The sequence below is a fragment of the Saccopteryx leptura genome, chromosome 4 (genome assembly GCF_036850995.1).
Source record: "Saccopteryx leptura isolate mSacLep1 chromosome 4, mSacLep1_pri_phased_curated, whole genome shotgun sequence".
NCBI lineage: Eukaryota > Metazoa > Chordata > Mammalia > Chiroptera > Emballonuridae > Saccopteryx > Saccopteryx leptura.
Genome location: NC_089506.1, coordinates 17,557,498 through 17,585,308, shown reverse-complemented (window position 1 = coordinate 17,585,308; position 27,811 = coordinate 17,557,498). Strand labels below are relative to the sequence as shown.

The following is a 27,811-nucleotide window of genomic DNA, read 5'->3' as shown; positions in this document are numbered from 1 at the left end:
GAGGGGACAGCGAGCACGTGGCCGCCTGGCTGGGTGGGCAGCGGAGATCGCTGGAGCCCAGGGCCGACCACACACAGGGCCATGGGAGATGTCTTCCCTGCATGCAGGCCGTGGGGGGAGCATTGTGGAGAGGGAAAAACAGGACTAAAATGGACTTAACGTAGGTCAGTTTTTTTTTTTTTTTTTACAGGGACAGAGAGTCAGTCAGAGAGAGGGATAGATAAGGACAGACAGACAGGAACGGAGAGAGATGAGAAGCATCAATCATCAGTTTTTTGTTGGGACTCCTTAGTTGTTCATTGATTGCTTTCTCATATGTGCCTTGACCGTGGGCCTTCAGCAGACCGAGTGACCCCTTGCTCGAGCCAGCGACTTTGGGTCCAAACTGGTGAGCTTTGCTCAAACCAGATGAACCGTGCTCAAGCTGGTGACCTCAGGGTCTCAAACCTGGACCCTCCACATCCCAGTCCGATGCTCTATCCACGGTGCCACCACCTGGTCAGGCAACGTAGGTCAGTTTTTTATTCTCACCATTGGCCAGCAATTCTCAACCAACAATGCTGGTGATAAAATATTCCTCCCCCCAAACATCCTGTTGGCTAAATTCTAAATTATTGCTACAGTTCCTGTTGAGTTTTAGTGATTTATATGTGAGCTGTTAGTGAGCAAGGGTTTAGCGCCTGTCTCTTACTACACCTGGTGTTCTGTGGGGACGCTGTCAGCCCCTGAGACGCAAGGGCGCCGCCGTCTGTGCTCGTGTGGGAGAAACCTCCTGACGGTTCACGATCTTCGGAGTGACTTGAGGTGCCCTTTGCGTCCCCACTCGCGGGAGACAGCATTCTCCTGCATTTAAACGATAGATCCGAACCGAACAGGGGCAGCCCAGGGGTGGCAAAGGCGGGGGACAGGCCACCGTGAGTGCCTCCGTCTCGGCCGTGCTCCGTGAACCTGTGGAGACGGTGAGACGGAATGTGAATTAAGAGGACAATTATTTTCGTTTCCTAAGCGCACTTCTCAGTTCATACACGAACTATATCGGAATGAAATCGTTGAAGCTGAAATATATTCTCTTCCAGTGATTACTTGTTCTAAAACGAGAGGCTGGACCGAGAGAACAGTGATCACTGCTGAAAGGAGCTCTGACACTTGAGGACAGGGGTAGGAAAACGTGATCGGCTTGAGGTGTGGGCTCCTCACACTCTGGGTGTGTTCTGACGCCAGTCCGTTCTTCTCTCCCCTTGTCCCAGTTACCGGCCAGCACCTTCCCAAGAACAAGCGTCCGAAGGAGCCAGGAGAGAACAGAATCAAGCCCGCCAACAAAAAGGTGAAGCCCAAAATTCCTAAAACAAAGGACAGGGACTCGGCCGACTCGCCGCCAAAGAGGCAGTCTATAATGACGCAGATGATGGATAAAGGCCGCTTCCAGAAACCGGATGCTACCCTGAGTCTGATGGCTGGACAACCTCTCGAGCTTCGGTGTAAAGGGAATAAAATTGGCTGGAGCTACCCTGCATATCTGGACACCTTGAAGGACCCCCGCCTCAAGTAAGCTTGTATTTTTTTTAATTAATTTTTTTACTTATATCGGGTCAAGGCCTTGGTTTCATTCCTTTATTAAATATTGTATTGTTTCTGATGTCTACCATTTCACTGTATCAGCTTATAAAAATGCAAGCTCGGTGAGCAAAAGCCATGTATTTTATTACTCTGACGAGTTAAAAAAAATTATTTCCAATCCTATCAGTGTTGAGTCGAACCGTGAAATGTTATAGGAAGCCATATGACAAATAATTGAGACTGACACACAGAGATAGATATTTAAGAATTCATATTGTAAAAAAAAATAATGGACCCAATGCTTTACGCTATTTTCTGTAAATAATAGTAATGAAAACTGAAATGACCTACAGGAGAACCCGATGGGCAATGTGACCAGAGGGCAGCTTAGACTGTTTCTGAACTTAGAACTTTTCAGTTGCTTCCGGTCATCTTTACTTCCCTCAGGGTGTGACTTTTATATCCATGGGCATCCACTGGTAGGAAACCTGAAGACTTCTCATGCTTGCATGTGTACCTGCAGGAGGCTGGTTTCTTGTTCAGGAAAAAGTGGTTAAGATGAAGATTTTGAAAACTGTGAAATGCACACAAAACAAAACAAAAGAAACAAACCGAAAACCCAGAGCGTGCTTCAGCGGGTGCTGGGAGGAGCCTGTGGGGTTAGCGGATGCCAGTTCTGTGGGTCTTTGGCAAAGCCCCCAAACCTCCGTGGGGCTCAGTTCTCTCTCTTGCAAGGAATAAAGGGATCAGTCTACAGGATTTCTACGATTCTTTCCACCTACCCCTTCCTGTGATTTAGGATAGGGAAGTACAGGGATTTCTGTTCGGGACACTCGAATGGGAGAAGGATGAACGTGGCTCTCAGGCAGCTCAGACTCTGCATGTTGAAAGCAGAGTCATATATCGCCACAGACTGCTCCTCCGATTTTCGTCTCCCCCAAGGACACTACTGTCCACTCACTTGCTCAGCCAGAAACCGGGGAGTGTCCTTGCCTTGCCCCTCTCCCCTAACACCCTCCTCCAATCAACCGCCAAGTTCAGCCAATTCTACCTTCCTAAGAGCCATGCGCCTGTCCTCTTTCCCTCTCTGGTGTCCCAGCTGGTGTCGTCCCTCCACACCGAGACCGCAGTGACCACGCCCAGGCGTGCCCTCCTCCAGCCTCCTCACTGCAGCTGCAGGGAGGCTGTGAAATGCTCATCTGATCGTGTCACTCCCCTACTTAGCACTTGCTGGGTTTCCATCGGGAGTCAAGTCCCACGTCCTCACGTGACTGCTGAGACCCTCCCTCATCCCCGCAGTCTCTCTCAAGTCACCTGTCCTCTCTAAATTGGTGTGGGTGCTTTTACTGGCCGGGCTCCTAGGAACTCGTTCAGTGCGTCAAGCTCCTGGGGCCGTAAAACTTGCCTGGCCCGACCGTCAGCCCTCTGCGCCTGGCTGCCTTCCGCCCCAGAGTCCCTTTCTCCGGGGACCTGTGTCAGGCTCCCTCGGATGGCATTCCCATGACCCTGCTGCAGCCCCTTTTGAGAACTCATCTTTGTATGTGCTTTTATTTTTTTCTTAAATCTCTGTTTTTTACTTACCTAAATGCTTGGCATTTAGCTTTCGCTATCAGATGACAGAATAACAATCTTTCACCTTCTCCTTTCTCATACATATAAACCAGGGGTCCCCAAACTACGGCCCGCGGGCCACATGCGGCCCCCTGAGGCCATTTATCCAGCCCCCGCCGCACTTCTGGAAGGGCACCTCTTTCATTGGTGGTCAGTGAGAGGAGCATAGTTCCCATTGAAATATTGGTCAGTTTGTTGATTTAAATTTACTTGTTCTTTATTTTAAATATTGTATTTGTTCCCGTTTTGTTTTTTTACTTTAAAATATGTACAGTGTGCATAGGAATTTGTTCATAGTTTTTTTTATAGTCCGGCCCTCCAACGGTCTGAGGAACAGTGAACTGGCCCCCTGTGTAAAAAGTTTGGGGACCCCTGATACACCTTGGAGAAAAATTAGATTAAAATATATGTGTAAATCATATCTCACGATCTGACCTCTGGTGTTAAGACCTCTGTCACATTTAATTCTGAAAACATCCTTCTGGCTTCACGGTGTGTAATAGCATAGGCTTCTTCTTAAGGGATGCTGGATTGGATGAGGGCTGCCGGGTGGGAGGACGAAGCAGTTTGATCTCGCACTTGAAAGACACGAGTGTGTGTGTGTGTGTGTGTATGTGTGTGTGTGTGTTCCCTGCTCGGAACAAATTGGGGACCATGTATTACTGTAAACTTTCTAAATGTCTTAATTTACCAAAGTCAGTTTAAAAAAAACAACAAAAAAACCAGATTGGAGCTGTTTGAAATTATTGTGAACATTTAGTCTTTGACTTACACAAAGCATCCTAAACCTAGATCAGTAGGCTCTTAAAGATTTAATATTTTCTAGGACTATTTTCAAAGTTATTTCAGCGAAAATATGTTTGGACATATCTTCAGGCCTCAAAGGAAAGTGAACATGAGCCTGAATTGAAAAGAAACCTCCAGGAGCTGAAAAGGCCGGTTTTGACCTAACATGAAAAAGCATTCATTCGAAGCACAGTTAGGGCTTTATAAGAAAGTAAAGACAGATGCGGGCCCCCAAGGACTTGACCCAAAAAATGTGCAAAATGTGAAAAACATCTAGTCATAACTCTATATCAAACAACAACAACAAAATCACGATTTATTTGACACCAGAGATTCAACAAATCGACTCTTGACATCTCTCCCGGAACGCAGCGCCTTTGGGTAGAAGAGAAGTATTCATTCTGTGTTTTCTTTTCCTGTGGAACGAGTTCCCTCCATCGTTCTGACAGCTTTGGGGCTGGAAGCTCCCCAAGTGCACTTCCAACAAAACCTGGTCGTTTTAAGCAATTTTGGTGGCTTTCTGGTACTAAGTTCACGCGCTACCCTATTTGTCCACATTGAACCTTCCACCCAGAAGAGGGAGCAAGTTGTGGAACAGAGAGGGCAGGCTGATGCACAGCTAGATTTGAAGCCTGTTTTTATCACTGAGCAGCAGAGTAAGTTCCCTAGCACCCAATTTCCTCCTCTGGAATATGGAGGTAGTATTACCTACGGAAAGTGCTGACGGGCCATGGTAAACGTTCAGTAAATTATAACTATTTGTTAATAGGCGATGCATTTTTCTCAAGCTCAGTAATCCAGATGATCTTCTGGGACATTTCATTCTGACCAGGACTCACATAACTCAGCACAGGTACCTGGCGCCTCTGGTCATCGATTCCTCCCTGTCTCTTAGTTTACGAATGGCAATCATTCCATCGAGTTGACCTTGACCAGAGGCCTGGGAATCACCTTGAACTCCTCCCTCTATTTCCAGTCAAGTACTGTGCCCTGTGGGTGCTCCTCTATAACTCGTTCTAAGTCTCCCCGCTTCCTTCAGCCCCAGCAGCAGCGACCCCGTCTCCTGCTGGCAGGAAGGGTGGCGTACCTGGCCTCGCTGCCCCAAGCTCCAGCCTGACCTCGGCTTCCTCCACGGAGCAGGCCGAGCTCTCACGTCTCTCTGGTCCTGTCGTTTCCCTGCTTCCAGCCCTTCGAGGGAGCAATTCTGTGGCTTTTAGCATAAAGTTGAAACTCCTAACATGGCCCATAAGGCCTTGCAGAGTCTGTGCCTGCCTTTGTCCTCTGTCCCATTTCGTTTCGCTCTCTGGTCCACCGTCCTGACCCTGTGGGCTTTTTCTGGTCCTCACATGCATCACACTCCTTTCTACCTGGGGCCTTTGCCCGTCTGGGTAACGCATGCACTGGAATAACTGCTCTCCAGCCTTTGGATCCCAGCCGGGCACATCCTCGGGGACAGTTCCTTACTCTCGGTCCCCACTTGCACTGACCACAGTGACACGCCGTCACTGAGCACTATCAGCAACGGTGCAGTTACAGGTGTCTTGGTCGCTGGTGTTTCCGCAGTCCGCGGCTGGCAGCCGGTAGACATGATGTCTATGGACTCATCAGTGCTTCCCCGGCTCCCAGCACGGGTCCCACCACACACAGGGCACCGAACTGCCACGCACAGGTCCCCGCAGCTACTTCAGCGAGAGCGTGGTGCTGGGGCCCTGAGCCTCCAGTGGCTCTGAAGTCAGGCCCCTGTGATCGTCAGACCTGTGGCTCTGGGAATAAGCTCACTGAACTTTCGAGATGAAAGGGACCTTAATGGTTATTGTGCTTAAGCCCCTCTCTTTAACAAATGAGGAAACTGAGAATCACAGAGGTGAGACGGCTGGTCCGGAGTGATGGGCTGGTGAGTGGCAGCTTGAGTCCTGAACTGCAGCCTCCTGCTTCTCCATGCGGAGCTGTCGCCCTGCCCGGGGCTCTGAGCTGGCCAGTGGCCTGCGAGTACACTGAGGACCACGCTCGGCTTAGTGGAGGGAGTGGCTTCAGGGAAGACAGAGTGGTTGGCTACTTTTTTCGTTTTCTTTTCTTATTCATTCATTCATTCATTCATTCATTGGATACTAGACTAATAAATCTGATTCATAAAGTTCAAAACAGAGATAAGATTCAAAACAGAAATAATATTCTTTCCCAGAGTGGTGCATTGAAAGTGGTTAAAATTTCACATTGATCTCAGATGTTTAGACATTAGACGTTATCATATTACCTTGGTGTAGTTAGAAAGGGGAACTCTGGAAGAAGGCCGTCAACAATCCCCCATCCTAGAAGGTGGGCTCTGGCCGTGCGGAGGATGCAGCCAAGACTATGCGAGCTTTTGGGGAGTCTCTTCAGTCTCTTACTCCGCGCCCCTCTTCTCCCGCCTTGGCAAACCCATGTCGTCAGACGTCCACTAGATGGCAGGTTTCAGCCGTGTTGCGACTGTCTTCCTTTCACCAGCAAAGATCCTTTCAAGTGAGAGGCCAGACCTGGTAAGACAACTGCACACTTGTGCTGATGGTCCTTTCATCGTTGAATTCAGGCCGCTCATTGGCCACAGTTTAGACCTGCATTGTAAGCCACATAGAATCCAGCCTTCATAGGCTATTCAAAGGCACGGTCACGTGTGAGTGTACACGCCCCCACGAGTGTGGAGTCCTGCTGGGTCCTCCCGAGCCCCGGGCGCTGAGTGGCTTGGTGGGCAAACTGTAACGTGTTTTCGGATGCTGAAAATTGATTCATATTTAATTCCAGACTCTATACCCCAATTACATAGATCTCCATTCTCTTTTGAGATCAGCAAAGAGTGAGGATATTTTCCTGACAGCAGTTGTTAGCATTTATTGTATATATGTTTCCATTCATTTCCTGTTTCCTGAATCCTCGGCTGACCCCTTTTCTGTGCCCCCCCCCCCCGCTTTGCCTCCCTCTTCCTGCCCTCCCTTAACTTATTTTGTTCCTTTTTTCCAACAAGGTGGTTTATTTTCCTTTTCTTTTAAGCATCTACGATGTTTTACAGTCCAGTGCTCAGGTAGATGCTGGAGATAAGCAGTGACACACGACCTCAACAGCCCTAGAGCTTTTCCGTGTTATGGGAAGTCAGACAATTAAATAAACACTATTGACACACAGCTGTGTGAGCGCCTCGCTAGCAGAAGTGCAGGGTCAGAGAGCAGGACACTCAGGCCCGTATCTGAAGGCGGAGAGTTACCCAGATAAAGTAGGGAATGGGAGAAGAATGTAAGAAAAGCCCAGAAGGAGGGAACAGCGTGAGTAACTGCCTAGCGCTGAGAAAAAAGTATAGCACCCAGAGCACTGAGGGCGTGCGAGGGAGATGGGGTGGTTCAAGGCTGGGGCGGAGGGGGGAGGTGGCCAGGTAGAGAGGATGCTGGAGGTGAGCACGGGTCAAACCACGAGGGCTGCGTCCACCACGAAGAGGAATCTCAAGTAAAATCTAAGGGCAATTCTGCATCACTGACTCGCAGCCTTTATGAGCAGACAGACATAGAAAGCACAGAGAGATTCCACCGGGTGAGGGTCATTGCTTCTCACCACCCCCGGGAAGAGACGGCGTCACTCAGGTGAACCCCGTCTCTCTTCGTGTGCCCCCCCCCCCCCCGTTTTACACAGGCTGGGGTATATAGACATGTTCTTGGACCTAAGTTTCTTTTTTCATTTTCCCTCTTATTCTGTTGATAATAAAAAATAAAATAAAAAAACATTAATATAAAAACATTCTGGACCATCTGCTCTACTTCTGCTGGGTGATCAACACGGTCCATTTCCAACTTCGCTGGAAACATTTTAATTCTTCAGTCTCATCGTAACACACTTGCAGAGTTGTAGGCAGGGGAATTCTTGGCACCGCGCTGAACCAGGGGAGAAAGTAAGAAGAAACTTAGACTAAGTGGCCCGGACTAGGGCTTAACTATAAATCACTGTTGAGTAAGAACAGGAAGACGCTGGGCGTTTAAGTGAGGTTGCCAGCAACATCACAGATAGAAAAACAAGCTGGGCTGACGTGGTCATAAAGAAACGCCGGCTCTACGCCCAGAAAATCAGGGTGCTGGAATTGTCTTTCAGGATGTTTCTGTGGTGTCCGTCGGATGGGAGCCTTTTTCAGTGGAGAACTTGGAGTTGGGAGGAGTGGGTGGGGCCCAGGAGGTCTCTTTGATGGCTGGCTCATCTGAGAACAATAAACAGCTTCTGAGAGAAGGGAGGGCATCTGGGTTTTGACTCGGCCACAGCTGGCGGCCACTTTCTCCACCCACAGACGACACACAGGGCGCGGGCCCAGGAGGCCACCGCCGGCAGGCCACCGCCGGCAGGCTCAGAGCCAGACAGTCCTGCGTCCCAGAGTGGTCTGGGGCCCGTATTAAAAGGAGAACAGAATGCTGTTAAGTGTTTATAAAAAGGAGAACCCCACGGCTGAGCAAGAATCAGCATAGATTTTGATATATATTGTGGATCATACTCTGGTATTATACTGAGGAAGATGTCTTTTTTCTTTACAATGTATTTTATATTGGTCAAATACATATAACATAAAATTGGACATTTTAACCACTTCGAGGTGTACAGTTCAGCGGCGGTAAGGACGTCCACATTGTTGTTCAGGTGTCTTTTTTAATTGAAACTCGCTTTCCTGCAAAGCTCGTTTTTACTTTATTTTCTGAGCAGGACAAATGAAGACGTTAAACTCACTGTCCCTGTGCTTCCTTTGTCCTTCCCTGGAGGTGCCCCGGGGTCCAATGTGTGGTGGGAAATCAGGAGCAACAGCCCCACTCTGATACATACTTACCTTCAGAAAACAGTCGAATTAAAAATAACTGGCGCATCCAGCCCTGAAGGTGGAGCTCTCTATTTCCAGACTCCGTGGCACCAGCGTCGGGTCCTCCAGCATTTCCGGAGAGGGCTGGGTGGGGGCGGCAGGATGCAGACCTCCCCGGTGGACTGGCTGTTCCAGCGGCGCTCGGGTCACAGAAGAACCCGGCTCGGTTCCGTTCAGGACTTGGGTGGAGGAGGGCAGTCACAGACCCAGTCTCATTGTGTTGTTGTCAGGACAGATGAGGTCATGCGGGTAAAGCGCTTGGCACACGTACTAAGTCATGTCAACAAAGATGAGCTATTTTTATTCACAATACTGGACCCAGTGGAGATAAATCACAAGAAAACAGCCAGTTTTTCAGGATTTTTTTTTTTTACTTAATTTTTTAAAAAGATTATATTGATTGATTTTAGAGAGAGGAGAAAAGGGGGGGGGGTGGAAGAGCAGGAAGTATCAGCTCATAGTTGTTTCACGTATGGGCCTTGACCAGGCAAGCCCAGGGTTTTTTTGAACCAGCAACCTCAGCGTTCCAGGTCATCACTCTATCCGTGGCTTTTTTACGTGATTTTTTAAAACTGCGGTTATAATTGACATGGGTCGTTATTTTAGATGCAGGTACACATTTCATAATGATTTGATATTTGTATACACTGCAAAATGATAACCACAATAAATCTAGTTAACACCTGTCACCTCACAGTTACAAACATTTTTTTCTAATGATGGGAAGTTTTAAGATCTACTCTCTTAGCAACTTTCAAAAATGTAATACAGGATTAACTGTAGTCCCCAGGCCATACATCACTTTCCCAGAACTTATTTATTTTATAACAAGGAGTTTGTACCTTTGCACCCCTTTACCTGCTTTGCACACCAACCGCCTCCTGACTCTGGCGCCAACAATCTGTTCCCTGTAGCTATGAGCTTGGTCTCTTCATTTTTTGTCTTTTGTAGATTCCACATAGAAGTGGAACCATATAGTATTTATTTTTCTCTCTCTGATTTATTACACTTAGTATACTGCCCTTGAAGTCCATCCACATTGTCGCAAATGGCAAGATTCTATTTTTGGGGTTTTTTGTGTCTGAGAGAGAATCATTCTGTTGTACGCCCACCACACAAAAGGAGTGTAAATGTGGGTGAGGTCTAGGATTTAATGTGCAAAAACAAAAATGGGTGTTATCGTAGCATGATAATTTTTTGCCAAGAACTTAAATATGCTGTTGGTCAAATGAGTTTGTAAATGTGATATATGTGTTTGCTCGCTTGTGATTTGTGTTGGGTGTGGGGGACGGGCTGTGGGCAGGCAGGGTCGTTGTAGCCTAGGGTTTAGTTTTAAGTCTGGGCTTTTCCCCACACCCTTGACTGATTGTTTGATCTGGGTGGTGCACTCTCATGAGGAATCCAATTATGCCTCGGATAAGTGGCTTTGTATCAGAGACTTCCTTGTTTGTATATTGGATTAGGGGTTTTTGGTTTTCTACACTATAAAGTGGGACAGACCAGGAGCTTGGACACAAAGTTCCTGCTATCACGATTGCAGGGGCTTCCCTGATCCCTTGCCCTTCATGGGAAAAGCTGGTTTTCTGCTTTTCCCTTGTCTTCTTTTGTGGTTTGCCTGTCTTGGTGAGACACCAATAAACAGAATGGCCCACCATCCTCCGACTCCGCCGTTTCTTTACCGTCTGCCCGAATCCAATGGGAACCTGCATGTGAATGGCCACGATGGCGGCTCCTGGCCTTACATATGCAAAATGTAAATAAATTGTTTTTCAAAAGTATGTCAGTGGAGGAAGTAAAACAAATAGGAATCAAGACTAAGCCATAAAATGGAAAATGTTATGGCTACTACAAGTATATAACTGCATAAAATGGCCCATTATAAAAAACAGCAAAACTAAGAGCTTTGCCTCCAGTCTGGGCTCAGCTGCCTGAGCAGGACCACCCACCCCACGGGGCGGCTGCGTGTGGGTCGGGGAGCAGTCTCTGCCCTCGGGAATCCCCCCAGAGCTTCAGGTGTCCCCTTGCTCTGATCCAAACTGTTCCCTCTGCCCTGTCACCTCCCTTTGCCCGACGCTTTACATTGCTGACCCCCTTTTCCCCGAGGGATTGCTTGGGGTCCCACTGGTCTGGCCTGGTCCCCACATTTTAGCAATGACTAGGTTAGACCCCTGAGGCTCAGGGGCTTTCTCAAACTTGCACAGCTTTTAGGAGAAGTAACCTAGACGTGAGTGAGCCTAATTCCTAGCATGCTCCTAATCTCTCGAGAAGAGTCTCTTTCTTTAGCTCTCTGATGTTTGTTCAGAGGATTTATTATCCAAGTAACAGTAGTATCTGCGGGCACCTTGAGAAAACTGGCAAGACAGGAGGTTGGGTGGGTTCCTCTCCGCTGTGTGCCAGGTGCGAAAGGGGCTCAGCCCACGGCCCCTGCATTCACTAGTATAAGTTGTCCATAATACATTCAGTAGCTGTGTGCCAGCCTGTTAGTAACCCACTGCTTGTCTCCCTAACAAGGGTGGTGGTGGCTTGCTCCATTGTCTCCTATCACTCCTCTTCCAAGGCCTATTCTTCTCCAGTGTGGCCGTGAGCATTCAGCTAAGCAGAATTGGCTGGGGGGGGGGGGTCTGTATTTCTTGTGACCCACGGAGCAGTGCTGATGGGCTTATTCTACACAGTAAGATTAGAATTGCCAAAAACGCAGTGTGAGCTCTTTACATCAATAACCCCCATACCTCAGAATCATGTGGCTGCCAGTTTTGAAAGATGACCTTGTGAGAATTCCATTGACAGCAGTGCTTTACTTATCTCTGCGAGCCTCTCTGCAGGGTGAGTGTACATCCCCTAAGTCGTCTCTTCCCATCCCTGTGAACTGCCTGACCGTGGGTGAGTCACTCGATCTCTGTGATATGAGGAATCCAACCAGTCGGCCTCTGAAGTACCTTCCAGTTCCACAATGATTACTGGCTTGTGTACGTCATTCACTTAGATGACGTGGGGGTCAAGGAGTAAGAGCCTTTGGGCCAGTTATTCAGCTCGGTTTCACTCACTGAATTCTGTTCTGTTCTGCTCACAGTCGCCTATAAGAGCTATCTGCGCCCTGGCCGGTTGGCTCAGCGGTAGAGCGTCGGCCTAGCGTGCGGAGGACCCGGGTTCGATTCCCGGCCAGGGCACACAGGAGAAGCGCCCATTTGCTTCTCCACCCCTCCGCCGCGCTTTCCTCCCTGTCTCTCTCTTCCCCTCCCGCAGCCGAGGCTCCATTGGAGCAAAGATGGCCCGGGCGCTGGGGATGGCTCTGTGGCCTCTGCCTCAGGTGCTGGAGTGGCTCTGGTCGCAACATGGCGACGCCCAGGATGGGCAGAGCATCGCCCCCTGGTGGGCAGAGCGTCGCCCCTGGTGGGCGTGCCGGGTGGATCCCGGTCGGGCGCATGCAGGAGTCTGTCTGACTGTCTCTCCCTGTTTCCAGCTTCAGAAAAATGAAAAAAAAAAAAAAAAAAAAAAAGAGCTATCTGCAGAGCAGAATGCCACACAGAAAGCTCGGGGTAATACAGACACACATAAGACACGGTCTGTTCTTGGGAAGAGATCATTTTACTAGAGAAATATAATAGGGACTTGAAAAGGTCACATGGCACAAAGCAGCAGCCAGATAGATGATAGATAGGTAGATAGATAGATAGATGTCCAATACTTGTGATAAAGACATTGAGTGCAGAGTGTAAGAAGCTTAGGTCTGTGTGTACCACCCCCTCCCCCCCACACACAGCACCTACCATTTGGGAGTGCTCATGCTGTGTCAGCGTCCTTCTAGGACCTTGTACAGTTACTAATTTAATTTTCATCACAGCCCTAGACAGTAGGGGCCATTATTATCTCCGGGTCTCGGATGAGGAAATGGAGCACAATAAGATTAAGTAATTTGTTAGTAATGGTCACAGAACCAGTCGGGTGTAGAGACAAGAATCAGGGAATCGGACTCCTGAATACATGCTCTTAACCACTGGTTTACAAATGCCACTGGGCGGAGAAGCTTCCCTGAGCACAGCACTCGGAAGAATAGGCAGATATAGGCCAAGAGGAAAGAAGGGAGGCTTTTAGAGGGAAAGAGGGAGCTGGGGGCGGGGGGACTGAGCCGACGTGTCCAGGGCGGTGAGGACTTTGCAGGAAGAGCAGGGCCTGCGATGGAGGAGTTGGGAGAGCATCGGAGCCCTGAGTCCCAGGCACAGAGGGGCGCAGTCAATTCTGTGCATGCTGGGAGCTGCGCGTATTGTAAAGCTGTAGGCAGTGGCAGAATGGTGTTTGGAAAAAGTACATGTGACACTTTTGTAGAACATCTGAAAGGGATGGAGGAGATTCTGGAAGAATCGGTCTGCCAGCTGATAGAGTGTCAGGATTGCACAGAGATGGAGAGCCCCTGTGTTGATGTCAAGTTTGGCCTGGGTGCAGGGGAGCTATGACTCCTTTAGAAGACACAGGGGAACCCTGAGCGGGGACCGGGTGAGGGGAGGCTGCCGGGATCCGGGAGCCTGGGAGGCCGGGGGAGGCTGCAGGGAGCCCGCCAGGCCTGGGCCGGCCCCGCGATCGAGGGGGAGGCTGCCGGGATCCGGGAGCCCGGGAGGCCGGGGGAGGCTGCACGGAGCCCGCCAGGCCTGGGCCGGCCCCGCGTGCGAGGGGGAGGCTGCCGGGATCCGGGATCCGGGAGCCCGGGAGGCCGGGGGAGGCTGCACGGAGCCCGCCAGGCCTGGGCCGGCCCTGCGTGCGTGCGAGGGAGCAGAGCAGCTGTGAGAACAGCCATGCCGCACTTCTGATTCTTTTTTTTTTTTTAATTTTTATTTTTATTTGTTTATTTATTTTAGAGGAGAGAGAGAGAGAGAGAAAGGGGGGAAGAGCAGGAAGCATCAACTCCCATATGTGCCTTGACCAGGCAAGCCCAGGGTTTCGAACCGGCGACCTCAGCATTCCAGGTCAATGCTTTATCCACTGCGCCACCACAGGTCAGGCCCTGATTCTTCTTTACACTCCAACTGGCAGCATTTTCATTAATCAGAGCAAAAGAACAGACTGGATTTTTTAGACCTCCAGAGGAATTCCTGCTGGTCCTGCCTTTGGAATCCACATATCGTGGCAACACGACAGATAACTCACCGTCAGATTTTTAAAGGACAGGTGAGCTCTATAATTACGTGTTTACAGAGCACCTGTTCTGTCGTTGTGTGGGTGGTTTAACTTGTTTTGATTTTATTATAGTTTTTATTATAAAATAATACATGCTCATTTAATTAAGAACATTAAAAACTATAGATATATAAAAAGAATAAAGAACTCACTGAATATCCCAAGATACACTGTCGACATTGTAGCGTAGAATCTTCTGGTTTTATTTTACATGTGTAAAAAAACGTATCAAAATATATAAACTCTTTAATGATTTCTTTTTCCAAGTGCATTGTGGGTGTTATTCTATGTTATGACTGTAATAGCATAGTATGTTTAAGTAACTTTTTACTGTTGGAATCTTAGATCGCTTCCAGCCCCCACCACCCTCCCCTTTTTTTTTACTGTCACCGTCATGGCTGCAGTAAACATCTAGATAGCAACGAGTTGTTCCCGCAAGCGGAGTTGTTGGGGCCACAGGCACACCCATCTTAAGGCCTTTATTCTAGGGCGCCTGATGGGATTTTCTGCTTGGCTAATCTCCTGTTTATCAGGCCTCGTTTGGATTATAATGTCAAAGGGATACCCGCATCTCAATTTCGTAGACTCCAGGAAATCTCTGAAGGAGGAGAGTCACTTTTCCTTTGTAAAGAACCCAGATGGCAAGAGAGGCAACCAGAATAAATGACGTCAGCAGGACGGGTCAGCAGGGCGGGCGGAGTGGAGTGAGGCGAGAAGGGAAGACTCCGTCTAGCACGTGGTCAGAGCCTGTGGTCCACGTCAAGGACAGGAGCTGCGGAAAGGAAAGAGGTGTTGGTGGGGCTGGAGGGCCAGCACCTACGTGAGAGAGTTAAAATGCCCAGTATGACTTCTTTTTAAATAATACAGAAGACTCGGGTGCAAGTCATTGTTGTAGAGAAGACCTGAGTCACATCTCACATACACTCACGTAACTGGATAGAAATGTTATGGTTATACTGCCAGGGTTTTGAATAGATCCTTAGATACTTCTCAAACATGGAGAGAAAGAGAGAGAGAGAGAGAGAGAGAGAGAGATATTTCAGCTTGATTTCTGATGATGAAACCGTATTCACTTTGAAGTGTCTCCGTTTGCATATTTGCTTCTCATACATATTTCTTTTCATCTTTTTTTTTAAATTATAAACCGTGGGGCTTTGATATGTGGAGCTGTCTGTTACCAGGACCTGCACTCTGTCACATGGCTCCGTTCCCAGCATATCGGGGAGCGATTATGTTTGACACATTCTTAGAAGGAGGCTTAGTGTAAACACGGACGCTGTACGGACACGCAGATACGACGAATCTTTATCTCCTTTGCTGCTCGCCACAGCTCCCTGCGTGGGGGAGAGGCTCAATAATTCATACGTGTGAAATGAATGTTGAATAAGGAGGGTATTGGATGACATGCTTTTACTTTACTCCTGACCTCTGTTACGCCAATGGAGGGGTCCGTTTCCAAGGCAGAATGTCTGGGATGATAGCGTTAGGTGGCCCTGGGAAGTTATTTACATAGACCTTCAACTTCTCCTGTGGTTCCAACACTTGGGAAAGTTACCTAACCTCAGTTTGCTCACCTGTAATATGGGGTTAATAACCGTATCACAGAGCTGTTAAGAGGAGGAAATCAGAAAAAATATGCCTAGCACATATTAAGTTTTAGTTTTCAGTGGTTTCATCATCACCATCTCATGGGCTTGAGAAAGAAGAGTGTATACACAGGGAACTTTCATTTATATAGCAAATACTTAATAGCTAGTTGTGTTCTTGCTCTGTTTCCTTCCATTACTTCCTGAATGGTTTACTGTCCTTCACTTATTTATTTTGGTCTATTGTCCATTTCAACAGAAAATGAGGTATCCTGAATAATACTGAGCTAATATAATCCAATCTTCCATGTTATTGTTTTGTGTGTGTGACCACGTTGAACAAGATCTGCAAGCTGGTTAGGGGCACCGGTTCTCAGTCAAAATTCCTTTGGTCCACTTCATTTTGCAGGAAGGAAATCCATACCCTTTTATTCACATCCGTAATCTGAGTGTCTGTGTGGTGCTAGAAGCTCTACCCTTATCACTTGCGGCCTCCGGACAAGATACTTCTCCGAATTTCAGTGTCCTCCTTGGCAAAGGGGGGAAACAAGGACCTATATCCTCCTGTCCTTTTGAGAATGAAGAGAATCCTTACAGTAACAATATGTAAAATGTGTGGAGCACTTACTCTGTGCACCAAGTGCTAGGCCTTGAACTCTCTGACGAGCTTGGTGCAATGCCCAGCATTCTGATGCTAGCCAATATTGCCGTTGTTACAACAAGCTGAGGAGGGAGGTGCAGCCAGACCCTGGAAGGTGTGAGCTCTAGCTCAGCAGTCTGACGGTCATGATGGAGCTGGGATTTGAGTCCCATCAGAGTGGCTCCCAAGTCCCTGACCTTACGTCTCATGTGACCACCGACTGTCACCACAGGTCCTTTGCCCACCTGTGGTCTGAAGGCTCTTAGTTATTCACAGAACCTGCCTTTTGTCTCTCCCTCCCCTGGGATCTTCCCTTGGAATGCTGCCTCCTGGCTTGTGCATGTGAGAGCCCTTCCCTTCTCTCAGGACTGTCAGTCCTGAGGCTCCTCCTGGCTCACCGCCTTCGGATCCCCATGGTGCTTGTGGAGGGGAACTTGAGAGCAGGGAGCTCTTTAGACATCATTGGGTCCCTCCCTCACTGTTCCTGAACCTCCCCTAACTTGCACTAAGTATTTATGGGACCAATGCCTAATTATTTTGTAACAGGGCTTACCTCCTGCCCTTGGCTGGTAGGACAGGAGCGTGGACCCCACCATCGTCACCTCGTCACTGCCGCAGGTGAGATGCACAGTGGTCCCTCACTCTGGGAGCTGCCAGCCCCTCCTCTGGGCCTTCCCATGAGACAGGCCCCCTTCAGAAGAGACTCTGCTGGGCCACATGCAGGGAGCTTCAGTCCTCTGCTGATGGGAATGGACCCTGTGTTTGTAAGGGCCATGGGAGCACATTGGAAGAGCCACACACACGCGCATATGCACACATGCGCATGCTCACAGGCACACAGAGTCCTAAATTTTGAACAAACGCTCCTTGGAACCTGGACTTGCCCATCGCCGCGCTCACCTTGGGCCAAGTCTGTAAGTGCAAGCTTGGAAGCAAAGGGCCTACGGGGAGCTGATGTGCTGGGATGTCCAGAGCTACATCCAATCAATGTGAATTCTGGTTTTCTTCATTACACTTATTTGGGAACACTGTGTGGCAGTACCTTTTCGTTCCTGTCAGAGGTCACATCCTCCACATCTTCCACCCCCGGGGATTGGCTAAGTGGTTATAAGAGAAGGAAAGGGCCTTTGGGTGAAGCATCTCTGTGCAGCACCCCGCCAGGCCCCACGAACCCTGTCTGTCCCGCGTGACTCTTCCCCGGAGCCCTGAGGTCCTACTGCAGCCCCTGGGCAGCCTTCTGCCCGTACTGTGTGAGGCCATTGGTAAAAATGGACACTTAAATCCAGGCATTTAGACTGTAATCCTGCTAAATAATGTGTTTCCTGTGTTTTATACTGTTTGCATACGAGAGGGGGTGGGAAATCCAGAGATGTTTTCTGGGCATTTCCTTCCTTCCACCCCCGATCCTGCTGGAGAGACAGGACACGGGCTTCATGGTGGCGGCAGGGTTGTTCCCAAGTGCTAAATTCTCAGGTGCCCAGTTTCTGTCCTGGTGTGAGTGGCATCATGGACTTTTTATCACCACAGTGCTAGCAAATGGTGGGCCCAGAGAAAGTGGCAAATACGCGTACTGATTACTTGCTGATTTTTGTACCCTGGTTTTGAGCTCTGCAAGGAAATATGGCCAAGACATTATGGTCTGCCTGGGAAGACCTCCACCTCTTTCTCCACTTCTCCACCTTTCCACTTCTTACCTGCTGAAGTCTTGCTCCATCTTCACACCTGAAATTGCTCTTTTGGTGGTTGCCTAAAACTTTCATTCTGCCCAATGAAGTGTGTGTGTCTGTGTGTGGGTGTGTGGGTGTGTGTGTGGGTGGGAGGGTGTGTGGGTGTGTGTGGGTGTGTGGGTGTGTGGGTGTGTGTGTGTGTGTGTGTGGGTGTGTGGGTGTGTGTGTGGGGGGGGTGGGGGGGTGGGGGGGTGGTCACGGTCACCAATCCCTTTTAAAGGCATCTGCTGCTCTGAGCATCAGTTTCTTGAATATTTCTCCTTGATGATTCCCTTTCCTAATTTTTCTTTCTTTCCTGATGTTTTCTCTCTGTTCTAGCTACTTCTTCTCTTTCTTCTAGATCCCCCCCTAGTTTGGCTCTAGATTTTGTCCTCAGCCTTCTCTCATCTTGTCTTGTTGCTTTTTCTTCTTGACTTTATTCATTCCTTTAGCTTCTACTCTTACCTTTATATAAATGACACCCCCACTCTATACCTGGGCCTGTTTTTACCTCCTCTGTGCCAGGCCTGAATTTCTGACTGCCCACAGGACATCCACATTTAAATGACCCATATTTGAACACAAATCCAAAATCACCAATAGTGAATCTATTATTTTGCCTACCCTCAATCTCTTCTCTTCTCAACTATTCCATTGCAGGTAGTTAAAACCCCATTCCTTTCAACAGAAATACAAACTAAGTGGTCATGCTTGAGAGCTCTCTTTCCGCCTCTCATCCTACGTCTGTCATAAATATTCCCCAAGAAAACGTTCCTTAAATCTGCTTCCGTGCCACTGCCTACACAGTCCGGCCAGCACTTGCTGAGCATCGCAGTGACAAGCTCTCGGCCTCTCCTCTTCCTCCTGCCTCCCCGACTCCCATTCTCTGCACTGGTGTCCTGGCTAAGGTGGGCCCATCACTTCCCATCTCCAAAACACAGGGCGTCCCTGCTGCCTGGTGACTGAAATGTGCTCCCTGCTTGTTGTTCTCAACCCTATGCTCCGGAACTCCCAACCCCCTTCCTCTGTCTCCTTCCACAGTGAGTGGACTGAATTCCCGGTCATTAATGAGTGCCTCCTACCCAGCATGCTCTGGGGCCATGGCAATGTGCGGAGCAGCCCAGCCCAGGTTCACCCCAGCCCTTGTCATTGGTGTAGTAGTATTCATAATAGCTACTATTAATCTGCAATTATATGTAAAAAGATATAATTAGGATAATACAATGAACTAGGCATGCAGGGTATGAAGTACTTTATAGGCATTTTCTTATCTAATAAGTATTTGGTACATCCTTCATGGACTTGTCATCGACTCAGTGTTCATCAGCGGTGAGTCTCAGGGAAGTCACTTCTGATGAGACTGTTTCCTCATCAGCAATACTGGGAGCTGGATGCCTGCTTTTCAAGGTTCTTTCCAGGCCCAGCCCTTGGTTCAATTCAATTCAGCCTACTTGTTTCTAGGGAATCCTTACTGTCTACAGATATATTGCTCAGAGAATATAAAATATATATGGCACAGTCCCTGCCCTCAAAGTTTTCACCATCCATTGTAATAACAGGAAGCCAGGGTGCCCGAAGGGTAGAGAACAAGGAGCCAACCACATCACTAGGAGAAAGCGGGCGGTTCCTGAGAGTGGGTTCTAATTAGAAGGTTCCTGCAGGAGGAGAGATTTCCGTTCAATGGAAAGGAGGCAGTTGACCAAGTGGGAGTACGGAGGCACCTTTTGGCAGAACTGGTGGGCAAAGCAGCTATTCAGCGGTGAGCCAGAGCGGGCTGTGTTTCAGACCAACCAACCAGAAATTTTTCTGTGTGCTAAATTTAAAGGGTGACGACACTACATGCAACTGGAGAATCTTGACTATATCCGAAAAGTATGTGGATCTCCGAGGAGTGAAACTTTTGGGTATTTGGGATTCATCCTCAGGGTAAAGCCATTTATTTTGGCATCTGCACATGCTGAGCCATGGGGCGAGCATCTGTCCCAGAATGATACACCTGCTTCCTGACACAGTTAATCACAATGACAATCGGCTAATACTAGTGTTTAGTAGCAATAAATATTTACTTGTGTCTCTCCTCACTTCAAAATGGAACTGAAGGGGTTTGCAAATATATTCACAGGCAATACGGTAAACATGCAAGAAGTGAAACATGAGAAGAAAAAAGTAGAAATACTAGGGTGAGGCAAAGGAGAAGGGTGTAAGCCTGCAGACTCTAAATACTTAGACCAGAGGTGGATTGCATAATTGGGGCTCAGTGTCTTAGCAACTAATGCACTTTCTTCCTAAAGAAAAGTGGTGGGCCCTGGCTGTTTGGCTCAGTGGTAGAGCGTCAGCCCAGCGTGTGGATGTCCTGGGTTCGATTCCTGGCCAGGACACACAGGAGAAGCACCCATCTGCTTCTCCACCCTTTCCCCCTCCTTCCTCTCTGTCTCTCTCTTCCCCTCCCACAGCCAAGGCTCCATTGGAGCAGAGTTGGCCCAGGTGCTGAGGACAGCTCCATGACCTCTGTCTCAGGGGCTAGAATGGCTCTGGTTGCAACTGAGCAATGTTTCAGATGGGCAGAGCATCGCCCCCTGGTGGGCTTGCTGTGTGGATCCTAGTTGGATGCATGCAGTAGCCTCTCTGCCTCCTGCTTCTTGCTTCAGAAAAAATACAAAAAAAGAAAAGTGGTTGTTTTTTTTATTTTTTTTAAATAGTAAACCTGTTTTTAGAACAATTTTCAATCTATAGAATTACTATATAGAGAATTCCTGAATACTTTGTGCCCACTTCCCCTATTATTGACATCTTACATTAGCATGGTCCATGTGATGCTATTAATGAACCAATATCGATACAATATTATTAATAAAGTTCATAGTTAATTTAATCTGACATCCCTTTAAAAATTTTTAAAACTGTTTTCAATTATAGTTGACATACAATATTATAGTATTTTTAGGTGTACAACATAGTGATCAGACATCTGTATAACTTACAAATTGATTCCCTCAATAAGTCTATTACCCATTGGATTTGACCTAGTATAATACCCTCTAGGTCCATCCTTGTTGTCGCCATGGCAACATTCCATTCTTTTTTATGGCCTAATAATATTCCGTCGTCTATATGCACCACTTCTTCTTTATCCATTCATCTATCTATGGACACGTAGGTTGCTTCCACATGGTGGCTATTGTAAATAATGCTGCAGTGAATGTAGGGTGCGTGGATGGTTTCGAATTAGTGTTTTGGATTTCTCTGGATAAGTGGTAGAAATGGTCTCGTCATGCTTCTTTATATCCTTAGTTATAGGGCTTGCATTCGGCTAGTCTTCAGGTGGTCCTCAGTGGTGGTCGTTCTGTAATTGAGTCGTAATTTCGATATGGTTGTGGGAGGGGGCAAGCTCAGTATTTATCTACTGTTCCATTTGACCGGAAAGTCTAAAAGAAAGTTTTTATTTTTACCTTATGTATGTGTTTTTACGTATGTTTTTATATCATTAAGTTTATTGGAGTCACATTCTTTAACAACAGTATATAACTTTCAGGTGTACAAGACTATAATAATTTGATATCTGTAAACTCTACTGTGTACTCACCACCCGAAGTCTGGTTTCCTTCGGTTACCATAAACTTACCCCTTTATTCGCTTCGCCCTTTCCTTCCCCTTTTCCCTCTGTTAGCCACCACTCTGTTGTCTGTGTCTATCTGTTTGCTTTTGTTCTTATTTCATTCTTTGTTTTATATTCCACATATGCATGACATCATAAGGTTTTTCTCTTTTTGTCCTTTTCTATCTGACTTATTTCACTTAGCCTCTTGAGAGAATTATGCAAAGTGTTTATTTTTAGTACAATACTGTAGCATCTTGAAGACTGCCAGCGTGTATTCGGAGACGTATGCTTCTCTGCCCACTAGAGTTGATGCTGGGCTAATTCATGAATGTCGACTGCTGTTTCATTGAACTCACTGAAACAAACGCTGAAAGCAAAACACCTGCCCGGGGCTTTGGGCCGAGTTTCTGTGGCTGTGATTCTACTTACGGAAAACCCCATTCGGAGGTCGAAGAGAATTTCCTCTCTTTAGAAACCATATTGTCATTTTAAAATTTTCTTTTAGGAAAGGCTTCTCTCTCTTCCCCTTCCCCTAAAGACACTCGTATTAACTGTGCCATCCGGGACATTTATAAGTGAGAACACGGGAGCAGAGCGGGAGGGCCACAAGGCCCCGGCTCAGCTGTGTGAGCTTGCGGGTGAACTGGCAGGTGTGACCTGGCTCTCCTCCTGTCGACAGTGTGAAGCAGACCGAGCGCTACGGCCAGCTGACCCTGGTCAACTCCACCGCGGCCGACACCGGCGAGTTCAGCTGCTGGGGCCAGCTCTGCACCGGCTACATCTGCAGGAAGGACGAGACCAAAACTGGCTCCACCTACATCTTTTTCACAGGTAAAAGGTTTGCTGCATTAGTGGAGTTCTGCAGACTCCCGACTGGCCCGTAGCGAAGGTCCCCACTGTGTGCTGAGTATCAGATAATGACAATCAGGGCACACTCTTTGCCAGGCTCTGGGCTCAATGCTTTTGCATCAGTTGGTTCATGTAAGTTTCTCAACAGCCCTTCAGAGTAATTACTAATAACATTTCTATTTTTTTTTCCCAATTTGGAAAAGTTGATGTTTAGAGAGATTAAATAAGTCCTTAAGGTCATACTGCAAGTAATGGCTGTGAACCCAGGATTCGAACCCAGAACTGTCTGACCCCAGAGTTTGTACCTACTCTGGCCAACATGGTAGCCCCCGGACACCTGTAGCTAATTAACTTTAAATGGGAATTAATTAAAATTAAAATTTAAAACTCAAGTTTCTCAGCGGCACTGACCCCGTTTCAAGTGCTGGGTTGCCACAGGTGGCGAGGGGCTATCCCAGAGGACATCTCTGTCGACCCAGAAAGCTCTCTTGGACAGCTGTGCTATAGACTTTTAGTCCTCTGCTGTTGGAATCTGTGACGGCCTCCCTTCTGGACCCTGCGTCGTCATAGGATGCCTGGCGGAGGGCTCCTTGTGTGTGTTCTTCCGAGTGCTGGGAGCTGCAGTTGTGGGGGCAGGACTGCTGGAGGTGGTGCTTCCTGAGGCTCCAGTCCCGGGTCCCCGAGCCTCAGTGAGGCAGCGGCGGGGCAGGTCGGCGTGAACCCCGCTCCCCTGTAGTGCTGGGCGTGTTTGCACCTGGGGAACTGCACCTGGAAAACAGGCAGCAGGGCGGGTGCCAGCTCCCTCCTCGGCCCCTCTAACCGAGGGCTGGGGGCAGACATTCTCCCGCGAGGCTCAGAGGTCAGGAGCAGCTTGCAGGGGGCAGACATTCTCCCACGAGGCTCAGAGGTCAGGAGCAGCTTGCAGGAATCTCATCATGGCCACCTCCCCGGTCCTGCTGTCCTCGACGGCATTTCAGGTGCAGTCAGAATGCTTTCTTGGCGTCTGGGCTGGGGCCTTCAGGAGGCTGGTGTACTTCCTGAATCCATCTATCTTTCAGACCTGAGTGATTTATGACTCAGATGATGGTCTGCCCTGGCCACAAAAGACGCTTTCACAAAATCGCATCTATAATCCCTTCCTGCCCAGAGAGCCCCCCTCCGGCGAGCAGATGCGCTAGCAGAGCACGCCGCGGTCCTGGGGGCCCATGGACCTCCTTTCATGTCCACCATGGCCCCAGGAACAAAGTAGGGACTGCCTCACTATCTCTGCTTCAGAAATTATGAGCCCGATACCGAGACCCGAAGGGCGTGGTGACCCGTTCAATGTTTCCTGACTTACGGAGGCAGAGTGAAGAGGCAACCCTGTTTTTCTGACCCAGGGTCCGGTGTTCTTACTGCCCTCGCCCATTTCTGAGTCATTGGCTGGTGGGCAGACAGACAGGCCCTGGCTAGCGTCCCTGGTGTGGTCGGGGGAGTTGCTAACAGTTGTTCACAGGTGATCCCTCTGATCCTCGTTCTGGGGCGGGCCACGCAGAAAGGCCACGTGCCCGCAGTGTTAGACCACACCGGGAAGCGACAGTGGGGACAGGGAGCTCATTAACACTGAGAAGAGTCTGTTATTTGGGATGAGGACAGAAACCATTTCTCAACTGGCAGAGTGACGCTGTTCTGTCACAGCTCTGTTGTATCCTCCCCAAACACTGGCTGTTAAACTGGGATCAGAACTGAAGACCTCCCTGGAGGAGGAGAATCCTATGAGGGCTACGGGCTCCCTTTGAGTTTGAAAGGCAGGTCTTCTTCCCCGATTTAAGGAAGCCCCTTTGTGAATCAAAGGAACGCCCCCAAAGCAATATTCATTTCAACAGTCAAGAAACCTGGATCAAAAAGGGATGTGACCTGAGGTGTCGTATCATTTTCTCATTCCTCAACACCAAGAGTCCGGTTGGGTTTTCAGGAGAGGGTTTAGCGACTTGTCTTTTCAGACCTGGGTGGGTGTGCAAAACCCAGACGGGCTGTTAGGAGAGCTGAGCTCTCGGCTGCTGGCTCTGGGTTCCTTTGAAACATATGCTGCCCTGCTACCCACACAGGGAGACGTCTGGCGTGCATATGTTTGCACGCTTCCTACAGTTTGATTGCAAACACTGTGAAGCTTCTTTTCAACTGTTGTTAATTTGTGCAACTGTCACATATTGTATTTAATCATATCCAGAAGGCACTCTAGGGTGTTTCCCCCCCCCTTCTAATTTTTTATTGAAGTATAACAAAGAAAAATACACAAGTCATAACGATACAGCTCAATAAATCACCTTCAAGTGAACCTACACATGTAATTACCACCAGATCAGGGAGAATGTTACTGGCAATTGGCCTTCCTCAGAGCAGCTGGGCTCCAATTTTCATATGTCGTAAAACCACATTAATGAGCACTTTTATGGAATTGGTTCTAACTTGGATTTTAGTTTATAGCCTATTAACTGTAATTTTTTTAGAAATCTAAATTTTCATGTGTTTAGTGTTCTTAAAGTAATATTTGTTATCTACTCAAGTAAATACAATATTTGCTGAGGGCATATGTCATCTATGAGTTTTAAAATGAACTTAAACATCGTTTTTGTGGGGTAGATGGAATGTACTGATTATACATGATTTTTTTTTTTTTCTGTTTGTTAAAGCAACTGGTGTGGTCACTTCTTTCAAAGCATGTATCATATAAGAAGTAAGACCACATTTTTGTGTCTGAAATTCCGATTGTTATCCTACTGCCTTTGCTCGTTGCTTCAGTTTCCTCTCCAAAACCTTAAAACAAAAGTTGCTTTCTAAGCCCTACAATCATAATCCCTTAAATGTTTTTTTGCCAAAAAAAGATACCTTTTATACCGTCTACTCTGGATTCTTTTCTTTACAAATGGGGATGAGTCTTCCAAGGCCATACAGATTGTGGACACAGGACTGGTAGGCACAAGATGAAGGGGCTGGAATCACCCAGCCAGATAGAAAGCCCAGCACAAACTAGGGTCTCACTGAGCCATGACCTAACTCTTTCGTGATCTCAGTACGATCCAGGTGAGGGGAAAGACCTCCCTGTGAGTTAACTTGCTGCCATTGCCAAAGAACTCTTGGCTTCTGAAGACATTTGATGATATGTCCAGAAATTCTGTCCCTAACCTAAATCACAACGAAGGGTAGTGAAGGAGAAAGCCAAGAATAGGCCTGACCTGTGGTGGCGCAGTGGATAAAGCGTCGACCTGGAAATGCTGAGGTCGCCGGTTCAAAACCCTGGGCTTGCCTGGTCAAGGCACATATGGGAGTTGATGCTTCCAGCTCCTCCTCCCTTCTCTCTCTCTCTCTCTGTCTCTCTCTCCTCTCTCTGTCTCTGTCTCTGTCTCTGTCTCTCTCTCTGTCCTCTCTAAAAATGAATAAATAAAATAAAATTTAAAAAAAAAAAAAAAAAAAAGCCAAGAATAATTGGTTGTTTCAGAAACATTGTAGGAAAAAAACATGGGAAACAATTAAACAAATGTTGGGGTATAATCAAGTTAGAAGATTTCTCTTAATTACTATAATTTTCTCTTATAGTATAGAGAACAAAGGATTTAATGTGCATGCCAAAAACAAACTAACAACAACAACAAAAAAAACCCAACTCAGACTCCTTTGTACTAAGAGAAGTATGGGTAAACCAGTCCTCATTTCTGCAAGATAAAAATATCATTTTTGAGAGCTTTAAAGAACACATACAGTGATTTCGGAGAAATGGGAGGAGCGTAAGAAACTGATCGTTGGTCCCCAACCTTGTGGCAACCAAGCTGTGCTCAGGCCGGAGATTAGCGGGTTCCTCACCTGCTTCTACTTGACTCTTTCCACTGACCTTGGCAGGAATGAGGTCCACTGGGCCCGGCCTTCCAAGGAGCTCTGCCATGTTGGGACTCGCCTCTGGACAGCAATTACTGAGCATAGATTATGGGGCTAATGTCTCCAGGGACGAAGCAGATTGTTTACAGGTTTTAAACCTGCCCTTACCATTCGCAGGCAGTCGGCTCCCCTGCTTCCTCAGGGGGGTGAGCCACGGGTCTGATTTGAACTTGGACTAAGACCTATTTTATTTCCTTTAAGGAAATGGGAAGTAACATTCTTTTCAAAGAGGAAAGTTTTTTAAAATAGCCTTTCCTATTCACAAGGGCTCAGTATGGAGTCTGTCGCTGGTCCCCTGGCATCTCTGTGCCCTGGAGGCGCAAACCCATAACGTGCTCTTTGCCTCCTCTCGCCAGAAGAAATAAGCCTGTGTCTTTTCCTTTGCAGAGAAAGGAGAACTCTTTGTACCTTCTCCCAGTTATTTTGATGTTGTCTACTTGAACCCAGACAGACAGGCTGTGGTTCCTTGTCGAGTGACTGTCCTATCAGCCAAAGTCACACTCCATAGGGAGTTCCCGGCCAAGGAAATCCCCGCCAATGGAACAGACATTGTTTATGACATGAAGAGAGGCTTTGTGTATCTGCAACCTCATTCCGACCACCAGGGGGTGGTCTACTGCAAGGCGGAGGCTGGGGGCAAGTCTCAGATCTCCGTCAAGTATCAACTCCTTTACGCAGAAGGTACGTTTCCACCAGTGCCTAGGGGTTAGTTCAGCGGTTCTCAACCTGTGGGTCCCGACCTCTGGGTTAGTTGCTTCCAGCTGGTCAGTAGTAGGTGGTGCTGTTCCCAAGTCTGGATGGAAATCGGGAGGCACAGAATGCTGTCCTTCACAGCTCCTTTACTGCACCAGCATTTCTGGAACGTTCTACTCCCTTGTCTGTGACTCTAACGCAACACCTCTCGCCTCTCTTCTCTCAGATCCCTCCACCATTCACTCTGGCACTGCCTCAGGCGAGGTGGAATCCAGGAGGATCAGAGCCGAAAGGTGGCTGTGGATTTCAGGGCCTTCTAGATTCCGCCTTGAGGGTGTGAAATCCACATCCCTGGCCCCATCTTCCCGTTTTCCCCCAGCTTTCTCATCCTGCCTTGTCAGCTCTTTGCCTCTCCCAGCTCAGAATTCTCCAAGGCCCCTCTGTCTCACTTCCTGGTCCCCTCCTGAAGCTTAGCTGTCCCTAATAACTCCTGAGGGAACACACGTGGCCCAGACCCAGGAGCGCCAGCTTCACATACACAGCTGTCTACGCAGTCTGGGTGCTTCCCGGCCTTACCTGCCCCCCTGCACTCCACTCTTCCTCCCTAGGCTGGGGACAGCTTCCCTGTCCCCACCATGGCACCACAGTCACCTGGTATGCAGGCCAGGACTGGGAGGCCGCCTGACACTTCTGTCCCCTCCTAGTCCTTTTCACTTTTTCCATTAAAGTCACTTTCAACTCCTGCCGTTTCTCTCCACCCGCATTGCAGAAAGCTGTCATCATCTCTTCCTGGTCCTAATGCAAGCACCTTTCCAGCTGGTCTCCCCTAAGTCCACCTTTTCTCTCATC

At 48.1% G+C, this 27,811-nt stretch overlaps 1 protein-coding gene across 1 annotated transcript in view; it reads left to right on the top strand.

The window, feature by feature from the left end:
- The window catches only part of PDGFRL (platelet derived growth factor receptor like), a 39,975-nt gene that overhangs the window by 9,013 nt on the left and 3,151 nt on the right, over nucleotides 1-27,811 (top strand). Inside the window, exons 2-4 of the mRNA XM_066380229.1 lie at nucleotides 1,248-1,545; nucleotides 22,188-22,339; nucleotides 26,657-26,950. Of these exons, the coding sequence (XP_066236326.1) occupies nucleotides 1,248-1,545; nucleotides 22,188-22,339; nucleotides 26,657-26,950 (744 nt within the window). The remainder of the gene's footprint in view (nucleotides 1-1,247; nucleotides 1,546-22,187; nucleotides 22,340-26,656; nucleotides 26,951-27,811) is intronic.